The following is a 22,775-nucleotide window of genomic DNA, read 5'->3' as shown; positions in this document are numbered from 1 at the left end:
TACCTTAAGTGGTCAGAAGCTTTAGGGGAGAAAATATTTTTGAAGAGTATTGTATACTTAAATGATCAATCTACTATTGTAAGTCAAATAATAAGTTGAAGGAATACTGCATATTTCAAACCATTGCAAGAAAGGTCAGAGGTTTATGGTAACACTAAGAAAAGTTTGATTTTTGGTATTCTTTAGTCTGTGGAGATGATTTACTCCAAAATAGACAGCATTAGACAACAGAAATTTATTTCGGCAAATAGAGTGCAACAGACAAGAAAGTGGTGTACAGACTACACAGGAAGTGGGAGCTTTAGTAATGCAGGTACAATCAACACAGAAGGAAGCAATTCAGCCCTTCCATATCTGAGGTAGCCCTCTGCAAAAGCAACTCAGTTATTCCCCCTGCCTGGTCCTGCAAGCTTCCCTTCAGATAATTATCCAATTCTCTTTTGAAATTCCCAGTTGAAGCTGTCTCCACTGCAATCATGGTGATCCAATTTGATTCACCAATAGCTTTTAGGAAACAAGATTTGTTGACCCGAGATGGTCTGGCGTGTATGTGACTTGAGACCCATAGAAATGTGGGCAACTCTGGACTGTCCTCTAAAGTAGCTAGCAAGTGACTTATGGAGATAAGTCCTGTCTTCACATCAAGGATGTCCTCCATTGTGTGGCACTATCATGCTGAATGGAATGGACTCATAACAGATGAAATAGCTCAAAGCAGGCATTTGTGAAACATTGGGGGCTATCTGCAGTATGATACTCAGCCAAAATCTGTAACGTTATGTTCTGGCATATTCCTTGCATTGCCAACAAGAAAGATCATCAACATTGCTCACTGAAGAATATAGAGCAACACTTATTTTTTAAATTTATTTGTGGATGTCACTGTCTGGCCAGCATTTATTGTCCATCCTTAGCCACCCTTGAACTGAGCGTCTCACTCAGCCATTTCAGAGGGCAGTTGAGAGCCAACCACATTGATTTGGCCTGCATGTGACTCCAAGGCCACAGCAAATAAGGACAGGAGTATATTCCCTAAAGAATGTCAGTGAACCAGGTGGGTTTTTCCAACAATCAACAAGGTCATCAGTAGATTCTTAATTCCAGATATTTTTTATTGAATTCAAATTCCACCATCTGCCGTAGCCAGATTTGAATCCTGGTCCCTAGAACATTAGCCGAGTTTCTGGATTAATAATCTAGTGATAATACCACTGGGCTATTGCCTCTTCATGGCAGAAGCAGCAACAGAATCAAAAATGATGTCCCAACCTGGAGAAGTTAGTTACAATGCAAGATCTTAACATGCATGTGACACAATGGAAGCATCAGGAACTAGACAAAGGTAAGTGATTCCACAAACAACAATTAGGTCAAATCTCTGATGTCTCGCCATATCTAATTGTGAGTGGAAGTTGAGGGAACTCCATGAACCTCCCAGTGGATTCAACTTGAGTGCAAAATGCAAGGCATTTGCACCATCTTCAGCCAGAACTGTCAATTGGATGATCCATTTCAGTGCCTCCTCCTGAGATCCACAACCTCACAGATGCCAGCGTGCAGACAATTCAATTCAATCCAACTGATAAAGAAATAGCTAACCACACTGGATATAGGAAAGGTGACATCATCTCAGCTTTAGCTGAAGTCTTAAGCTCCAAAAGAAATCACATCTTCAACCAAACTATTTGAGTACAGTTACATTAGTGTAAAATTGCCCAGCTATGACTGCCCATGAAAAAGAACAGGACAAATTCAATCCAGTTAATTGCTGCTCCAGTCTACTCTTCAAAGTGATAAAGGTGTTGTTAACATACTTGGTTACTAAATAGCCTGCCTCGCATATGCTCAGTTTGAGTTCTGCCCAATTCATTACAATTTTGGATCAAAAAATGAACAAAGGAGCTTAATTCCAGGGATGAGAAAGATATTGCCCTCAACATCAAGGCAATGTTTGACAAGTATCACATCAAGGAGTCCCAGCAAAATTAAGTCAATGACAATGACAATCAAGGAGAAAACCACCTCACCAACTGGATCACACATAGCACAAAATAAAATGGTTGTGGGCTCACCTTAGTTTTTGGGGTTGTATCCCCACCATCTTAATGATCATTTCTTCGTCATAATGGCAGAAGTGGTAATGTTTACTGATGACTGCAATGTTCCGGTGCATTGAGAATGCCTCAGGAAATTAAGTAGTCTAAGCATGCCGGTAGAAAGATCTAGACAGTCAGGCTCGGCTGTTAACGAACTCCCCCTGACATTCAATAGTATTACAGCTGAATGCCCTACCAACATCTTTAGGGTCAACATTGACCAAAATCTTAATCAGACTAGCCACATAAACAGGTAAGGCGCGGGGTATTCGATAGATCATGATTCAGCTTCCAACTTCCTAAAGCCTTTCCACCATCTACAAGGAACAATTCAGAAGTATGATGGGATACTTCCAACTGCTTGGATGAGTTCGGCTTCAGCACTAAAGCTGCTTGGATAACATTCAAAATAGCTAATTTGAATGACACCCATCCACCACCTTAAATATTCACTCCCTCTACCATTAACGAACAGCAGCAGCGTACATCACTTAAAAGATGCACTACAGCAAATTGCCAAGGTTCCTTTAACAGCACCTTCTAAACCCATGACTGCTACCACCTCGAAGAACAAGGGCAGCAGGCGCACAGGGACACCACCGCCTGCAGATTCTTGGCTAGGATTCACATCAACCTGACTTTGAAATATTTCACTGCTCCTTCACTGTCGCTGGGTGAAAATTGAAAACTCCTGTACTACCTATATGACATTAATTTCAGCAGTTCAAGATTATGGCTTATCTCTATCTTATCACAGGCAACAATTGCTGACCTTGCCAGCAATGCCTACATCCCGTGAATGAATACAAAATTGGGTACCAGCTATTCAGCATTCTGGCTAGAATGTGTAATTTGACCCAGACCAGAGAACAGGCAGGTAGTACAACATTCAAGCTGTACTTGATAATGCAGAAATAGCTACCAATTTGCATATGCCTACATCTTAAGTATAAGTTCAGGCAAAACAGCGCTCAAGTTCAAGCACTGCCAGTGCTCCCCACTGTTTTGGCAACACAGCACTAACATCTCCAAAGTTCAGATAAAATATAATGTATGGTGATAATGCCAACAATCGTGTTGTCACCATCCTATCCTAGGAACCACCTCAGTCCAGAGTGCCTACTTATCCTTTACTTGAAACGGGACTCTGGGTGCCAAGAGGCCTTTTCCTTCTGATGATTTTTGCCAAATTATCACTTCCCAACTATACATGTAGCTACAACTTTCTTATCCTTTCTTGCTGACTCTGTCAAGGGCACAAATTTGAGTATATCAAACACTAGAACAGCTGCTTTTAACAAGCTGTGTGCTTGCAACTCTGCTACAATTTAAAGATAAACTACTTTAGTTGTATAATTGAAGTGGTATAATCAGTCGTCAGTCTCGGAAGTGAAATCAATGGATTCTGGGTTCCTAAAGGTTACATGAAATCATGTGAACCATGTGGTTCTGTGTTGCAACAATTGATTGGACTACTTAAGGTGTATAATTGCAGTGCTATCTACCTCAGTTAGTGATACCTAATCATAACTAATGCAGTCTCCTTTGTTTGGTGCCTTATATCTAGTGCACGTTTAGGGTTTTGCTCCATGTACTAGCCACCAACCATCTGCCCCACCCTCGCAACCTTTGTACCTACGCAGCCAAAAGAATACGGGTGGTATGAAAGAAAGATTTCCGTGCACAAGTAGATAGCAGGCCATGCCAAACATGCGGCAGCTTTACATGCAACCAAGGGCATTGGGCATACATGGAGAAAAGCTCAACATGTAGCAGAAGACTGGACACATTTTGACTCTTTCCAAACGTATTGCAGCGAAGGACACAACATAATTAAAAGTCACCCGTTTTTACTATGCAGCAATACATTTTAAATGGCACAAATCTAGATTTTGATAAAATATAACTGATAAGTTAGAACATAAGAACATAAGAAATAGGAGCAGGAGTAGGCCATCTAGCCCTTCGAACCTGCCCCGCCATTCAATAAGATCATGGCTGATCTGTCGTGGCTCAGTTCCACATTCCCGCCCTCTCCCCATAACCCTTAATTCCCTCTCTTATCAAAAGCCCATCAACCCGCGTCTTAAAAATATTTAGCGAGGTCGCCTCCACCATTTCAACGGGCAGAGAATTCCAGAGATTCAAGTTAGGTTCCATACCTACATTATGCTCACAAAGTTGATATTTGCTACTGTTTCTCTCTCTTGTACAATTATGACTTCTATGTGGCTAAATGTGTGACTAAACTGCACACAAAAAATGTTCCAATAAAACATAAGCAACACATTCATCAAACACAGATGTGACCAAGACCCATAAGTTATTGCTGGATTATGCTCAACCTATTGCATACAGTAAACCAAAATTCACCAATAGTCCAGGATTAGTCTATAACTGTACCAGACTTTATAATGTAGGTGCTGGAAAGTTGGCTAGACCCAACACTATTAAAGCCAGGATTTTGTCAGTCTCTGTCAACAGCACCTTCCAAACTCACGATCTCTACCACCTAGAAGGACACCAGCAGCAGTCTTATGGGAACACCAGCTACCTGCAAGTTCCTCTCCAAGCCACTCATCATTCTGACCTGAGGCATACCCGCAGTCCTTCACTGTTGCCTGATCAAAATCCTAGAACTCACTTTCTAACAGCGCTGTGGCTGTACCTACATCATATGGAACTGCAGTAGTTGAAGACAGCTCACTACCATTGGCTCAAGGGCAATTAACAATGAGCAATACATTTTGGCTTTGCCAGTAACACTTCCCAATAAATAAAAACAAATATTAAAAATTTCCAATCATGTTTCGCAAAATCAATTGAACTTCTTCAGAAATCAGAAAAAGGAAATGCCATTTCACTACCACTGTAGTGGGCCAGATCTCTAGAACCCGAAGAAGAAATAGCAAGACACCTAGAAAAGAACGGTTTGATCTAGCAGATGCAGCACAGATTCGTGAAGGGGAAGTCGTGTTTAACAAATTTATTGGATTTCTATGGAGGATGTGACTAGTGCGGTAGACAGAGGGGAACTGGTGGATGTGGTGTTTTTAGATTTCCAGAAGGCGTTTGATAAGGTGCCTCACAAAAGGTTGCTGCAAAAGGTTAGGGTGCACAGAGTTGGGGGTAAGGTGTTAGTGTGGATAGAAGATTGGTTGTCTAATGGGAAGCAGAGAGTTGGAATCAATAGGTGCTATTCCGGTTGGCAGTTGGTGACTAGTGGAGTGCTGCAGGGATCGGTGCTGGGCCTCAACTGTTTACTATTTACACAGATGATCTGGAGGAGGGGACTGAGTGTAGGGTAACAAAATTTGCTGATGACACAAAGATGAGTGGAAAAGCAAATTGTGTGGAAGGCACGGAAAGTCTGCAGAGAGATCTGGATAGGCTGAGCGAGTGGGCGAGGAGTTGGCAGGTGGAGTATAATGCTAGCAAATGTGAGGTTATCCACTTTGGCAGAATTAATAGTAGGAGGGATTATTATTTAAAGGGTGAAAAGCTGCAGCATGCTATGGTGCAGAGGGACCTGGGGGTCCTTGTGCATGAATCGCAAATACCCAGTCTGCAGGTGCAGCAGGTGATCAAGAAGGTGAATGGAATGTTGGCCTTTATAGCGAGGGGGATAGAATATAAAAGCAGGGAGGCCTTGCTGCAACTGTACAGGGCACTGGTGAGGCTGCAACTGGAGTACTGTGCGCAGTTTTGGTCGCCAAATTTGCAAAAGGATATATTGGCCTTGGAGGGAGTGCAGAGAAGGTTCACTAGGCTGATAACGGAGATGAGGGGGTTAGCCTATGAAGAGAGATTGAATAGATTGGGTCTGCACTCGTTAAGAGTTTAGAAGGCTGAGGAAGTGGCGGAGGCTACCTCGCTGAATATATTTAAGTCATGGGTAGATAGGTTTCTGATAGACAAGGGAATTAAGGGTTATGGGGCGAAAGCGGGAAAGTGGAACTGATCCACTTCAGATCAGCCATGATCTTGTTGAATGGCGGGGCAGGCTCGAAGGGCTAGAAGGCCTACTCCTGCTCCTATTTCTTATGTTCTTATGTTATCTCAAACAATGACAAGACAGAGTACAGGAATGAGATAGAGTGTGAGATGAACTGGTGCAACGACAATAATCTCTCCCCCAATGTCAACAAAACGAAGGAGATTATCATTGACTTCAGGAAGCATAAAGGAGAACATGTTCCTGACTACTTTGATGGAGACGAAGTAGAAAGGGTCCAGAACTTAAAGTTTTTAGGTGTCCAAATCACCAGCCACCTGTTCTGGTCCTACCATACTGGCACTATAGTAAAGAAAGCCCACCAATGCCCCTACTTTCTCAGATGACTAAGGAAATTTGGCATGTCAGCTGCAACTCTCACCAACTTTTACAGATGCATCATAGAAAGCATTCTTTCTGATTGTATCACAGCTTGGTATGGCTCCTGCTCTGCACAAGATTGCAAGAGACTACAAAAGGTTGTGAATGTAGCCCAATCCATCACACAAACTAGCCTCCCATCCATTGGCTCCATCTACACTTCCTGCTGCCAGCGTAATTCAGAACCCCATGCATCTCGGACATTCTCTCTTCCACCTTCTTCCTTCGGGAGAAAGATACAAAAGTCTGAGGTCACATATGAACCAAGTCAAGAACAGCTTCATCCCTGCTGCTGTCAGACTTTTGACAGGAGTTAACTTGGGTTAAGTTGATTTTTCTCTACACCTAACTATAACTAACACTACATTCTGCACTCTCATTTCCTTCTCTATGAACGGTATGTTTTGTCTGTATGTTAATACATGACAATAATAAACCAAATCAAAGATTCAACAAGGTTAAAAAAAAACATGGCTTTCCATTCAGTTGCAGTGGGTTTTTCCCCCTAGGGCAACTTTCTCAAAATCAATGTAACCAGCACAAAAGATTATGAAATTTTAGGCACAAATTACTTTAAATGGAAGTCGATTTCCCACAAATTTTTTATATTCAGTTAAAACATCATGGCAGAAGCTAATGTCACCCACAACAGGCCATGCAAGTAGCCAGGATAGATCAAGCTTTACCAATTTATTGTTGTTAAAAATTAAAGATCTTTCAAAAAAAATTTAAAATGTATTGGCTCACAGCAAATTGAGTTTGTGGATAAGCAAAGGATGAGTAGAAATGAAAAGGCCCCACTCCAAACTGGTAGACTTTGTGTTCAACTGTACTTAATGTGGAAACTTCTTGCCACTGCCCTTAATGTCTCTGCCATTAAACATCGATAAAATAGAAACACGCGGATAACACTAGGAATCTTCCCATCGATGAGGATAAGTGATCTGGAACCAACTTACAGCATAGGAATTAACACACAACACAAGGAGTGAATCGTTGCAGTGAAAGGAAATCAGCTGATACTATCTTACACCACTGGTTTCAAATAAGTCAACCCTTGCAATCATGTGAAAGAATCCACTATTCAAGTGCAACACAAGGTTACTGTGGAAGTGCTATGCACATTGGCATTCAATTTCTACTGTTTCCTTAGCTTTGGTTTTTTAGACGCACATCAAATTGTGTAGTTTGTTTTCATTTTACCCAATAATTCTGCTCCTTTCCCCAATGATTTTGTTAACTCAAGGCATCAAATTGACAATTTTAAACTTTTCATGCTTCAAGTTTCTACCGATACAAATTTTTGTTAACAATCGTACTTATCATTTATTTATATTTGTCATTGCTACAGCAGATCACAGATTTTGCAATGGAACTAAGTGTTATCACTGAAGTCTACCTACCAAAGGCCAGGCTGCAAACATAATAGTTTTAATCTAAAGAGCTATCTTCTGCACAACACATTGGTACACTTGGAATTTTGATAAATGCATACCTGCTGAATTGTTTTGGAATCCTTCTGTGAATTTTCCCTTGGTGGGATTTTTCCAAATAATTTCCAGCCAGGAGCACTAAGAGCAGAAGGAATGGGTTCCTTTGTCTTCTTGGTAAAAAAACTTCTGAGAAACAAAAGTAATGATACACCAATCAGAAACTTCACTCACCCCAGAAAAAAAAACCACTGCCAAGCATTTCAGATTTGTTCCCTATTAACAAACATGGAAGGCAAAATCAAATTGTTTCACAATTCTGCAGTATCAACTTATGTCTCCTTTAAATAACGGATTTATGTTAGTCTACGTCTTCGACCCCACCAGTGACACGTCATGAGTATAAATTTAAAATCACTGATTTAAGATTATACTTTTAAGGAAATCTAAGGATATCAAAGATTTAGTGGAGTTTTTTGCTAACTGTTTGCAGAGGTCACATAACAAGGAAAAACAAACCAACAGAGCAGTTCAATTTAGTGAAGACAAAATTCCACTTCAATATGAAATTTATTTTGATCAAATAAGACTCTCCTCCAAAGCGCGGAGTCTAAATCTTGCATTACTCTGGGTAGCCGGTATCAATGAATTTGGACATCAGCTAGAGAATGTTATTCTGTTTGTAATCAGGATCTGAGCTCTCTGAATAATTAAAAAACAAGGAATAATTTGACAGGAAGGAGCAAATATTATCTTATTGACTGCAGACCCTGTGTGGGTGAAGACCAACAGAGTTCATCAACAGTTGCAATATTTTCAAAGTTGCAGACATTCACAAGTCATAACGTGGTCAACTACATATGAAGCATAAATTCATGTTTAAGACGAGTAACAAGGTAAATAGTGCTGTAATTGTGTTCAGGCGTGCCTTCATTTGACCATAAAGACATACAAACATGCTTATACAAAGTGAAATATACATGCTTCACTTCTAATAGTAATGCCTATCATTTAAAAGTTCTAAGTTTTTTGTGCACATGCATCAACAACTCACTTTGCTATATAATTTCAATCAAACACTCGATCTACCAGACAATCAGATCAACAGTAGCTTTTAAACATAGGATGTTTCATTCCAAATGAATACTGTAATTATTACAGAACTGGAATGAAAAAGGAAACCAAAGCAGCATAAGGAGCAGTTAACATCAATACACCCTACAAATGTGAAACAGTACAAAAATTCTGTCATAGCCCTCAAAAAGGTACAGCTTACAATCTAATTACAGAGCTTTCTGCTACAGCGTCACCAAGCCATTTTAAATTTCATTTGCTTGATATCCATTTCAGGATTCTTAAACATAAAGGAAACTGCTCAAAAGACTTATAAAAATGCACAGCATGGGATGGATAAGATAAGCAGGAAAGTTTCACTTTGCTATAGCTCAATTTGACCAATGCCATTCCCAATGTGATAAATTTAAGAACATAAGAACATAAGAAATAGGAGCAGGAGTAGGCCATCTAGCCCTTCGAGCCTGCCCCGCCACTCAATAAGATCATGGCTGATCTGTCGTGGCTCAGTTCCACTTTCCGGCCCTCTCCCCATAACCCTTAATCCCCTCTCTTATCAAAAACCCATCAACCCGCTTCTTGAAAATATTTAGCGAGGCAGCCTCCACCACTTCAACGGGCAGAGAATTCCAGAGATTCACCACCCTTTGAGTGAAGAAGTTCCTCCTCAACTCCGTTCTAAAACGCCCCCCCCCCTTTATCTTGAGGCTGTGCCCCCTAGTCCTACTGTCTTTCTTTAGTGGGAAGAGTCTCTCCACCTCTATCCTATCCATCCCATTCATCATCTTATACGTCTCAATGAGATCTCCCCTCATAAAGTGAACTTGCATTTACATAACAAATTTATATTTCCAAGAATTTCACTCAAATGAACTACTTTGAACTGTATTATTCACTATGATGATATATGCTGCAACCAACCTGCACACAACAACATTTCAGGAGTAAAAACCAGATATTTTGGTCCCCAGCTACATGTACTGCACTAAATGAAGTGTTAGTCAAGATAATGGACTCAGTGCTTGGAATCAGGCTTTTACGCATGATCTTTTCAGTGGTGAGGTTGCAATACAGTGACCATACTTAGCCAGAGGTTTATTTTGGGGAGGGAAGGTGCATAAATATTCAGTTTAAGTCCCCATTCCTGAATACTCAATTTGTTGCTTATTGAAGTTCTGCAACTGTTGACAAGATAATGATTGGCTTGATCGCAATATTACAAGCAGCGTTTTTCCACCTTCACTGAATAATTTCATCAAAGTTCACTCTCCAGTCTCTAAACTGTCAACTGAACAAGCTGCCATTATACATATACTTTATCCTTTAAAGTGGATAAATCAAGAGGGTCAGAAATGTACAAGGCTGTTCAAAGAAGCCAGAGAGGAAACTGTGGGGGTTCTGGCCAGCATTTTCCAACCCTCACTGAGGTATCAGAGAATTGAAGTTTCGCTAATCTTGTAGCTTTGTTTGAAAAGTGTGTGAGGGACAGAGCAAATAATTACAGGCCAGTCAGTCTGACCGCTGCAGTGAATAAATTATTGGAATCAGTTCTGAGGGAGACTTAGAAAGGCATGGATTAATCAATATCAGTCAGAATGGATTTAAGGGTAATGTCTAGTTAATTTCATTGGATCTTGAGAGGAAGGAACAATGAGAATTGATGGGATAGTGCAACTGATGTGAGCTACATCGGTTTTAGCAACATCCCACATGGCAGACTGGTTCAAAAAAAGGCTTATGCATCCAAGGGAACGTAGCAAGCTGAATTCAAAATTGGTTCAGTGACAGGAAACAAAGGGTGATCGTTGATGGATGCTGTTGTGACTGGAAGGTTATTTCCAGTAGGGGTCTGCAAAACTCAGCGTGCTAGGTCTCCTACTTCATATGGTATCCACTAATGGCTTGGATGTAAACGCAAGGAGAAAGATCAAGTAGTTTACCAATGACATTAAAATTGGTCACACGATAGATTGCAAGAAGGATTGTTGTAGATTCAATGGATTGGACAAAGACTGGCAAATGGAATTCAGCATAAGTGTGAGGAAAGGTATTCAGTGAGGTCAAATAAGACAAAGGATTATACAATAAACAGGAGTATACTGAGAGTAGAGGAAATGAGAGATGTTGGAATTTACGTCCACAGAGCTGTGACAGTAGCTTGGATAGGTTGAAGAGCATTTAGTAGCCAAGGCAGAGAATACAAGAGCATGAAGGTTACGCTGGAACTATATAAAATATTAATTAGGCCACAACTTGAGCACTCTGTGCTGAATGGTCACCTCATTACAGAAAGGATGTCATTGCATTTGAGAGGTTACAGGAGAGATTTATTAGTATGCTGCTGGGACTGGAAAATTGCAACAATGAGGAAAGATTGGATAGCTGGGGTTCTTCTCCATGGTACAGAAGAGGTTGAGGGGAGATTTGATTGAAATGTACAAAATTGAGAGAGGCCTGATTGAGTGGATCAGAATGACCCATTTATGTTAGCAGAGTGGTCAATGACTGAGACACACAGATTTAAAGTGACGTAGAAAAATTAGAACAGAGACAAGGAAAAGAAAAATCAGAGGACTGTAGGGGTTTGGAACTCACTGCCTGCAAGATCAGTTGCAGATGCAGAAAGCTCAGTAGTTCCAGACTTGACTATTCTAACCAATTCTTGGCTGCCCTCCCAAAAATCTACTTTCCGTAAACTTAGATATCATTCAAAGCTCTGCTGCCCGTTTCTTACTCAGGCCCAGTTGTTCATCCATCAGCTGTTTTACTGACCAGCACGACCAGTTCATAAACAACCAATCCCCTGTTAAAATTCTGATCCTGGTTTTCAAGTCACCCCATGGCCTCACCCTTACCTGTTACCTCCTCCAGTTCCACAACCCTAGACATTTGTGCAATGTAATTCTGGTCTCAAACATCCCAAACTTTGATTGCTCCACCGTTTGCGGTTGTACCTTCAGCTGTCAAAACCCTGGAGCTCTGGAATGCCCTTACAAAATCCCCCTCTTTCCTCTTAAAAGATAGTTCATTGACAAAGCTTTTAGACATCTGCCTCAAGTGACACAAAGGCATATTTTGTTTTATAGCACTCTTGAAGCATATTGCAACATTTTATTGTATTAGAAGCACTGCATGAAAACAAGTAGTTAGCACCACAATTTGAATTCAGACCAGCCAGAACAGAACAAATCAAATTTATACAGTTTCCAGTAGAAAGTTTCAGCAATTGCTTAATTTTACGGTTCAGTCATACAGATTTTGTCTTTTGATTCTCTTCAAGCACAGAGTTTAATGAGGCAATTTATGGTCTACCTAATCCCTGGACTGCAAAGTTAATGTGTGAATGCTGACAGGAACAAGGACAGGTTTGACTCTCAACACCTTTTGTGGAGAAATAACCCAATATACTTGTTGTCAATTCATTGGATAGTAGTCGCACCTCAGTGATAAACTTCAGAGTTCAAAATCCAGTATAGAATTTTAGCACTGATGTCAAGGGTCATGTGAGTACTATATTGTTAAAAGCCCTTTATTTTGCTCAAGATGTTAAAGCAAGTTTTAATCTGCCCCCTTAGATGGGCAAAAGATCCACAACTATTTTAAAAGGTGAGGTTTTTTGGCATCTTAGATATCATTTATCTGTCATAACCAAATACAGGTGTGCCATTTATTAAATGAATGGTTAGTGCAATCTCACTGCGCACAAACCAGCCGCGATGATTATCCGCAAAATAGCAATGACTATATGTTAAAGCTGGCTTTGAGATACGTTGGGACATCTGGAAGATATGCAACGCTCTACAGAAATACAAATTCATTCTTTGTGCAGGCTCAGAGTTAAAGGATGAATATTTGTACATTTACCAGGAAAAACACTTCAGAATTATCCTGTAGGAGTCAGCACCTACAAAAGGAAATAAAAAAAACGGAAAAAAAAGTGTCAAATTCTGCAATTTATTCATTGCCAAAATTCATTTTCAGCAGGTGGAAACAGTCCCATTTTGCAAAGCTCTATTTTTGTTTAAACTACATAGGGCTTACTTTTTTTTAAAACTACATAGGGGATTGACTATAAAAGTAGGGAGGTCTTGCTGCAGCTATATAGGGCATTGGTGAGGCCGCAGCTGGAGTAGTGTGTGCAGTTTTGGTCGCCGTACTTACGCAAGGATATTTTGGCCTTGGAGGGAGTGCAGAGGAGGTTTACTAGGCTGATACTGGAGTTGAGGGGGTTGAGCTATGAGGGGAGGCTGAATAAACTAGGCTTGTACTTGTTAGAGTTTAGAAGAATGAGGGGAGATCTCATTAAAACATATATGATGATGAATGGGATGGATAGGATAGAGGTGGAGAGACTCTTCCCGCTCAAAGGACAGTAGGACTAGGGGGCACAGCCTCAAGATAAAGGGGGGGCGGTTTAGAACAGAGTTGAGGAGGAACTTCTTCACTCAAAGGGTGGTGAATCTCTGGAATTCTCTGCCCGTTGAAGTGGTGGAGGCTGCCTCGCTAAATGTTTTTAAGACGCGGGTTGATGGGTTTTTGATACTGAGAGGATTAAGGGTTATGGGGAGAGGGCGGGAATATGGAACTGAGCCACGACAGATCAGCCATGATCTTACTGAATGGCGGGGCAGGCTCGAAGGGCTAGATGGCCTACTCCTATTTCTTATGTTATGTTCTTACTGAATGTCACACAGGATTGCAAACTGAAACCGGATCCTTTTCCACTTACCCGAACAACCAAAACACTCTCTGGCCTGTCTTTCCAAATAGCTAAAATAGTTGGAATATTCTGGTTGGGTGGCAGGCTTCTGTACAGGACTGAGCTGTAAATCCTATTTCAATACAGCAATGTTTAATTTTGTTTTTAATTGCCCCACTATTGATGGCTATGTTTTTGACTGCTAAGGCCCCATGAGCACTAGAATGCCTATCCTAAACATCATTTTCCTTTTTCAAGATGCTCCTAACACATACCTCTGACTAAACTTTTGATTATCTTTCCTAATATCTCCTTGTGATTTGATGTCAAATTTTGAGATATAATGCTCCTGTGAAACACCTTGGGATGTTTTGTTACATTAATGGAACGATACAAAGGCAACTTGTTAAACAATGAAGACGAACATTCACACTAAGTTCAGGAATCAGCAAGTGAAATAAGCAGTACTTAGAGGCCAAGGTGAGCACATAATTGCAGCTTAATTGATAAGAGGTATTAAGGTCTGAGTGTAATATTTACCCAATACATTATCTTTTCACCTTTGGAGCAGCTCAGACCAATGGGTTTAAGTTGTCAGAAATAGCATGTATACATACACGTGTATCCGAAAAATTTCAGAAATCAATTTTTAGGTTAAAGTTCATGAAGCTGGCTTTTTTTTTTACATGGGTAATGGTTTGAGAGATTGATTTGTGTCCCCAAAAAAGTAAAACACAGCAATACAACTGAGCTTATTCTCTACCATTTATTTATTTTCTAACATTACAAACTATATGTGGTACATTTTAGCCAACACAATGCAACATAAATCAAATAACTACAACACTTCAATTGAAGTCCTTTGAAATCACTCTGAACACCATATGAATCACAATTTGTCCCAAGAGCCTGGCTGTATAATCTTTTTATGGATCTTCCTCATCTTAATCATAGTCATTGGTATTACTAGTAACTGTGCTATCATTCCACAAGGAATTGTCCCAAGTAGTGGTGAATGCATACCATGTTCCACATTTTGGAAATTACTTTTTTGGACAAAATTGGGATCAAGTTTATTCCGTGCAGTTTTGGCCCATTGGCACAATGTTGCTAGTGAGGGCAATCACATACTTGCACCTTTATGAATTTTTTTTGCCTTCCAACGTTCAGTTGTTCCGCATCTTTCGGGTACCCAAGAGTCCAAATGGCAGATGTGGTGAAATTTTTGTTTGCTGATAGAATACTAACTGTCACTTTTCATGTACCATGTGCATCACCTAGCACTAGCCTCAAATTCTGAAATGCCATTTTCCTTCACTTCTCTGATGGCATAGAGTTGGAGGGCTCTGCAGATCATAATGGCCATTTGGTCGCTACTGCTTAATCCATTCTGTCAATATTTTCTCCAGTTTAAACTGAGCTGTGTACCTGTTATTCTTTCTTGAAGGCGTTGTGAAAGATTGCGTAGCACATAATAATCTGTTGATTGGTTGGAAGATTGCTGCTACAATTAGCAGATGGGAAGTCTAAAGGCTCCCGTGAGTGCTTTTAAATTAATGAAGCATAGTAATTGTCAGCAAGTAAGAAATAATCAAAACGCTGTTTAATCCTATAAAACAGAAGTCGACATTTACACGAGATCGACTTTTATACGTGTACACAGGATACAGACCTACCATTAGGCATCATCAGCGAAAGTGTTAATGCAATGCTTTTGGTCAGAATAGAATGCAAAGCAATTTTTCCCTTTCAGTTAAAACCAGCTGTTTACTGCAAGCATTGTGTGTTCATATTTTACGTTTCTAACATTTGCAGCTTTTGCTACTGCTGTAAAAGTCACATGAGAAATAAAATCGAAATGAAAAACTACCCAGTCTGAATTAGACGTTGCAATGATTGCTGCTCGGGAAATTCCTGCTCGTCAAGTTACCAGGTAGTTTTCTAAAATGAATTGCCGCAGCCAAGTCAAACTATAGCTCAGCTGGAGATTTCTAATTTTATTCACCAGCTCGTAAAGCTGAAACAGAAGCATTTCCCTCCCCATCACTGGAAAGTCGCCCAAAAACTTATGGATAACAATTCTCGATGTAATGGGGCTAGTCAAGAGACTTCACTTTTGATATTTGCGTTTATTTATCTAAATGGAACTTAAAAAGTTACATTTCTTTGCTTTTTAAAATATTTCCACATCAAGAAAAGTGCATAAATAATTTGTGCCCTACAGTACTTAATTCATTCAAACAAATACTGATCAAATTATATATTTTTCCCCATACTGATTACGTGCGTTGCTGCTTGAAAATGAATTGCAGTCATGTTTCACATTCAATGCCAGTGTCTCACTTGCAGTGTTAATTACAGTATACCTGTTTCCTACCTGTAAATTTGTCGTACAATGTGTACTTAATGCTTTAGATATGACTTTGTAAGACAGTATCCTACCCATAGAGGAAAAGATGTCTTTTGAAATGGCATCCCCAATTTTTTGTGTCATTCTCTGTCTTTGTTCCAGCCTTCCAGGTCTTTCGCTCTGGTGGTTACACTTATATTATTGCCTCTCTATTTGTTTTTAATTGTTGATGGGATGCAAGTGTCCCTGACAAGGCCAATATTTATTACCCTCTCAAATTGCCCTCAAGATAGTGGTAAGCCACCTTCTTGAACCACCGCGATCCATAGGCTTAAGGTATGCCTAGAAATTTGACATGAAAAAGTGAAAAAAAAGGGGTTAGGTAACAGTAGGAAGATTATAAAGAGGCAAGGAGGCAGTGCAGCGATGGAGCTTGAGGAACAGAGTGAGTTCAGCTAACAAAGATATGCAAGGGAGGAACCACAAGCATCTGCAAGCATGATTAGAGAGGAGCTTACAATGTTCACTTTCCTTGGTTAAAAAGCTCAACATCAGGTGATGTTGAACATCTGAACTGACATGTACATGAGGACAATGCAGTCGATACAGAACTTCAAGTAAGGCTTGTGTCAAAGTCCCATTTGAGCGACTGCTCAAGGGCTCCAGGGCAATTTGACAAAATTGGGTTGGTGGCAGGAGGCAGAGGGTGATGGTAAAAAGATTTTTTTGTGACCAGAAACTTGTGCCAGTGGTGTACCGCAGGATTCAGTGCTGGGTCCCTTGCTGTTTATAGAGTACATTAATGCTCTAGATATGAATATGCGGTGTATGATTAGTAAGTTAGCAAATAACATGAAAATTGGTGGTACAGTAAACAGCAAGGAGGAAAGCCTTAGATTATATGATGATATAGATGGGCTGGTCAAATGGGCAGAACAGTGGCAAATGGGATTTAACCCTGAAGTGTGATGCATTTTGGGAGGGCTAACAGAACAAAAGAATACACAACAAATGGCAGGATACTAGAAGTACAAAGGTGCAGAAGTATCTTGGGATTCACGTCCAAAGATCCCTGAAGGCATCAAGAATGGTAGATAATGTGGTTAAGAATATATGTGGGATACTTGCCTTTATTAGCCAAGGCATGGAGTACAAGAGCAGGGAGGTTATGCTGGGGCTAAATAAAACACTTGTTAGGCCAAAGCTAAAGTACTAAGAGATCTGGTTGCAACACTATAGGAAGTATGTGATTGCATTGGAAAGGGTGCAGGAGAGATTCATCACAATAAAGCTCCGGGCTGGAGCTCTTCTACTATGAAGCTGGCTGGTTGTGCAGAGTCTGTTTTCCTTAGAACATAGAAGGCTGAGGCAGGGAGGGGGATCTAATTGAGGTGTACAAAATTATGAGGGACACATCAGAAAAAGAAACATTTCCCTTTAATAGAGAGGTGAATAACCAGGGGGCATAGATTTAAGGTAAGGGGAAGGAGAAGGAGAAGAGGGGATTTGAGGAAAAAGCTTTTTCATCCCGAGACTGATGGGAATCTGGAACTCACTACCTGAAAAGGTGGCTGGGGCAGGAACCTTAACATTGAAGCATTTAGATGAACACTTGAAATGCCCACCATGCCAGGCTACGGACAAAGTGCTAGAAAATGGGATTAGAACAGATAGGTGCTAGGTGGCCGAAGCAGACACATTGGGCCTCTATGCTGTATGACTGTGACCCAAAACCGTATCAATGTCAATACCAAACCATAAAAGTAAGCTTTCAATTGGCTTTCAAAAGTCATTTGAAGTTGTAACATTTAAGTCAAGCAAGACAATCCATTAACGTGCAAAAACATAGTATGTTAAATGACGCAAGTTATACTGATTGATGTATGCGGGTCCAAAATTTGACTTGTGCTGTAGCTTTATTAAATCAAGCAGCTTAACCTATATTTAGCCTGGTCTTCACAAATATTTTCACCACCTACATTCAAAAAGATTGGAAAGACATATGCAATCCCAGTTGATGTCATAACTGGATGGGAAGATCCCAGTAATGGAAACCTGACTTCAATGTTCGTTACTTTTACTAAAATGGAGGAGGGCTATCAATTAGCTTTTAACAACAAAAACATCTAGAAAACATGAAAGGCTTAACGATAGTACAATACTACGTCACTTCCACTTCTTTACAAATGTTCAGATTTTAAGGGATGATAGTACAAAGTATTTCATTATGCTATTTATGTTCTCGGTGAACACATCCCTACAACTCAACAGATGCCACTCAATCTTCCATGGATTTCTCCTCCAAGTCAACCCCTCCCCCCCAGATGATTATCACGAGTGTTTCAGAATTCCACTCTCAAAAGCACACTTAAGAACCCCACTGATGTTACCCACGAGTCTTTCAAATTCCCAAAGGATTACTTAAAATACTGGTTCTGTGGTGTATATTTATTTGGAATGATGTGTGGAACAATATACAATCCAATGAGGAACCAGTCCAGTAATTGTGTAAATGATTAACGTAGAGCATTTATAAAGAAAAACACAACAAGAAAGACTAATATACACTATGACTCTTAATACATTAATGACACATTTTATCTGAAATTACCTATTGTTCAGGTACACAGGTCGCTGAAAGTGGCAATGCAGGTGGAGAAGGTATGTGGCATGCTTGCCTTCATCGGCTGGGGTACTGAGTTTAAAAATTGGCAAGTCTTATAGAACCTCAGTGAGGCCACACTTAAAATATAGTATTCAATTCTGGTCACCACACTACCAGAAAGATGTGGAGGATTTGGAGAGGGTACAGAAAAGATGAACCAGGATGTTGCCTCGTGTGGAGTGCATTAGCCAAGAGGCGAGGTTGGAGAAACTTGGTTTGTTCTCACTGGAGCAACGGAGGTTGAGGGGAGACTTGATAGAAGTCTACAAGATTGAGGGGCATGGACAGAGTGGATAGTCTGAAGCTTTTTCCCAGGATGGAAGAAGCAATTGCTAGGGTGCATAGGTTTAAGGTGCGAGAAGCAAATTTTAAAAGAGATGTACGGGGCAGATTTCTTTTTAAAAAAAAGTGGTGGATGCCTGGAACTTATTGCCCGGGGAGGTAGTGGAAGCAGATACAGTAGTGACTTTAAGTAGCATCTTGACAAGTACATGAATGAGATAGTAATAGAGGAATATGGTCCCCGGAAGCATAGGGTATATTAGTTAGGTCAGGCAGCATGGTCGGTGCAGGCTTGGAAGGCCGAAAGGCCTGTTCCTGTGTTGTAATTTTCTCTGTTCTTTGTTCCTAAGGTTATACCATTTTCCCTTAACTCAGACACCCCTTTTCCCAAATAACATCCAAATTTAGCAACTCCGTCAAATAATTACCACAACACAGCTCAGATGACAGTCTGGGAAAATGCCTTTTCCTGGTTCAGTGAAGGCACAAAACTATTTTTTAAGAGGAGAATGTCTGCAATCTGCCATGGTTCTAAATGTTAGATGGAACAAGTCTCTGTGGCTGTGATCATAGATGGAACAGGCCTCTCTAAAGTGAGATGGAGTTGACCTGATGACTGTTGGATGGGAAACTAGCTTTGTTTCTCCAATAAGGGCTCTAGCAGTTATAGTTTTTGATACCAGCTGTCACTACTTCTCAAATTCCTTGCCTTTGGAAGTTATTACAACACCACTGACCTCCTGTAAACAGTTTTTTTGATATGGTCATTCATGCCTCAATTTCTTCAGACGCCTGACAATCTTGCTACTTGTATTTTGTTTTCATTTTGTTTTCAATACAACTAGAGATCACTTAAACCTACCTGTTTCCTGCCAAAATTCATAGCTACTTAGTTCAAATAACAAGGGGAGACTGCTAGGTTACACTGCTGCACATCAAATTATTAGACCACGTGAATCAACTCGAACACGGATTTGGAATCTGCTTATGGTAATGAACGGTGCTATTGAAGAGATCTACGGAAAACATATTTATAAGAGAGCAATATGCATCTGTTATTAATTACCATTAGACAACTGGTTGTCTTGCAGAGACCCAGCAGTCTTGGGTGACATCACCCAACAAACTGAATGCAAGTCCCAGAACACACTTCTAGAACCACAATCTAATTTGCCTTGTGGTCATCTTCTGCCTCACTAGGGTCCACATTTCACATTATCATCATTTTTGCCACCACCAAATACATCTTCTCCCTCCCCTTTCATCATTCCATGGGACCGTTTCCTCAGCAACATCTGGATTCGTTTCCCAATCATCCCCAAGATCCACTTTCTTTCATCTGTACCTTGTCATTCAAGTGCAGAATCTGCATCCATTATCTCTCCCTTCCCGTGCTCAAAATTCCAAATACACCTTTGAGGTAAAACAGTGATTGAACAAAGGACAACACAGCATGGGAAACAGGCCCTTTGGCCCAATGAGCCTGTGCTGCCATTTTAACATTGAGTGCCCTCCTCTACCCATGACCTTTGTCTACACCTATTGGGGAAGATTAAGGGAAGACTAATTTAGGGACAATTTGTTACACCAATCAGCCTAAGAGCACGTTGTTGGGACGTGGGAGGAAACCGGAGCACCCAGAGAAAACGTGCAAACTGCCACAGACACCGGCCCAAATCTATGTATCTGCACAGCAAACAGTGATAGTCACTGAGCAGTCACGTTGCCCGTCAGATGGTCCAGTTTAAGCGTACACTAACGACGTGAAGCACTAGGCAACTCTCGAAGCAACATCCAAGAGCAGCCCTCGCACGACCCACCGCGTGTATGCCCCTTGTTGGTCAACAAGGCGGACCGAATCACCTGTGAAGTAAAAGAAAAGACATCAATAAACATGCAAAACTTAGACATTTACGGAATCTCCAGAAGCGCAGAAATAAAGCAAGTGAGCCATGAAATATTTTGGAAGGTCCACAGGAATCAGCTGATTTATTTGGACTTTTAATTTAGCATAGTATTAGCTGCTCATGATGCGATTTCCTTTACTCCAGGGAGGACAAACACAGATTGGGTGACTTTGCAGAACACCTCCATTTAGTCCCAAGCCTCACTGGTTAATGTAATTTCCTGTCCCACTCTTCTGCCTAACACACTGTTTCAACTAAGTTCAACATAAGTACCTCATCTTCCAGTTAGGCACATTATAGCATTCTGGCTTCAAATGTTTTGTGCCGTTATTGCAGTACTTTCGTTTTAAAACACGACAACAGTTGATGATTCAACTGTCGGGTGGTGGTGGTGGTGGTGGTGGTGGTGGTGGTGGTGGTGGTGGTGGTGGTGGGGGGGGGGGGGGGGGGAGGAGAGGAGAGGAGTAAACACATTGGCATGCTTAGAAGATTGGCTAGCTAACAGGAAGTAGAGAATAACCTTAAATGGGTCTTTTTCTGTTTTGTAGGATGTAACTAGTGGTGCCTCACAGATCAGTGCTGGACCATCAACTTTTTAGTATTTATATAAATTACTTGGATGAAAGGGTCAAAGGCATGCATGGTTGCTAAATTTGCTGATACAAGGTTAAGCAGGAATGTTGTGAAGAGAACAAACAGGCTACAAGGGGATATGGATGGACCGAGCAAGTGAGCAAAGATCTGGCAAGTGATCTGGAAATGTGGACAAAGGTGAAATTGTTTATTTTGGCAGGAACAATAACAAAGGATATTATCTAAATGGTGATGCATTGCAGAACTGAAGTTCAGAAGGATCTGGGTACTCTAGTTTCTGAATCACAAAACTAGTATGCTGATACAGCAAATTTAATAGAATGTTATAGTTTATTAATTGAATATAAAAGTAAGGATGTTATTCTTCAGTTGTATAGGACACTGGTGAGACCAGACTTGGAATACTCTGCAGTACTGGTCTCTAGATTTATGGAAAGATGTAAATGCATCAGAATCATTTCAGAGAAGGTTTACTGGATTAATGCCAGGAATGGGCAGGCTTTCTTACGAGAAAAGTTGGACCGGCTATGCTTTTGTCAGCTGGAGTTTAGAAGAGAAAGAGGCGACATTATTAAAACATTGAAGACCTGAGAATTCCTTTCCTCAGAAATCCATCTTTGAATGTTTCCAAGGCAGAGGTTGACAGATTCTTGATAAACAAGTGGATGAAAGGTTACCAGGAAGAGGCAAGAGGTTACATTCCGATCAGACATTGAATACGGAACAGGCTCAAATGACCAGGTGGTCTATTCCTAGTTTTTCTGTTCACAAACACTAATGGGAGAATATGAAGGCAGCAAACAATGTCAAATGAAATAGTATATCTTTCAACATCCAATTGTGCGCAACTCACCCTTTTCAAAATGGGAATGGAAAAGTAAAATATATGCATGAAATCTAGAGCATTTATAAAATAACATCGTTACTATTCTAGTGAATAGAATTAATCTCTGCTCCCCTCTGAGAAAAAGCCTATTTGCATGCCTGACCAAATGTATAAAGGTGCAAACGTTGAGTGGCGCAGATAATAAGAATCAGAAGCGACCTCATTTTCCTGTCTTTCAAAATCAACACAACGTAGGTGATTCCAGTATTCTGAATAATCGTTTTTCAGCCACTGATTGTTACCTTGCTTTGCAGCAGAATGGACTCATAATGGATGCAACAAATTATGCGCAGACTCCAAAGATGTAATTCTAGTTTCAATTGTTTAAAAATGTTTAGTTATCACTTGACAGGCGACACTGCATTGGTGCCTTGGGATTTTTCTTTAAATTCAGCATCTGCAGCTAAATATCTACCT

The 22,775-nt window shown here is 40.5% G+C and overlaps 1 protein-coding gene across 4 annotated transcripts in view; it reads right to left on the bottom strand.

Annotated features, from left to right (window-relative positions):
• tbc1d12b (TBC1 domain family, member 12b) overlaps nt 1-22,775 on the bottom strand; it is a 95,583-nt gene that overhangs the window by 41,535 nt on the left and 31,273 nt on the right. For 3 of the 4 annotated variants that reach the window (XM_080205526.1, XM_080205527.1, XM_080205529.1), the window contains exon 2: nt 7,967-8,090. In XM_080205526.1, the coding sequence (XP_080061652.1) occupies nt 7,967-8,090 (124 nt within the window). Of the gene's footprint in view, nt 1-7,966; nt 8,091-12,839; nt 12,860-22,775 lie in introns of those variants that run through there. The other variant, XM_080205530.1, reaches the window with a different exon arrangement.

The sequence above is a fragment of the Carcharhinus amblyrhynchos genome, chromosome 17, assembly GCF_965287045.1.
Source record: "Carcharhinus amblyrhynchos chromosome 17, sCarAmb.v2.hapA, whole genome shotgun sequence".
NCBI classification, from domain to species: Eukaryota; Metazoa; Chordata; class Chondrichthyes; order Carcharhiniformes; family Carcharhinidae; genus Carcharhinus; species Carcharhinus amblyrhynchos.
This window is presented reverse-complemented; position numbering and strand designations above follow the sequence as displayed.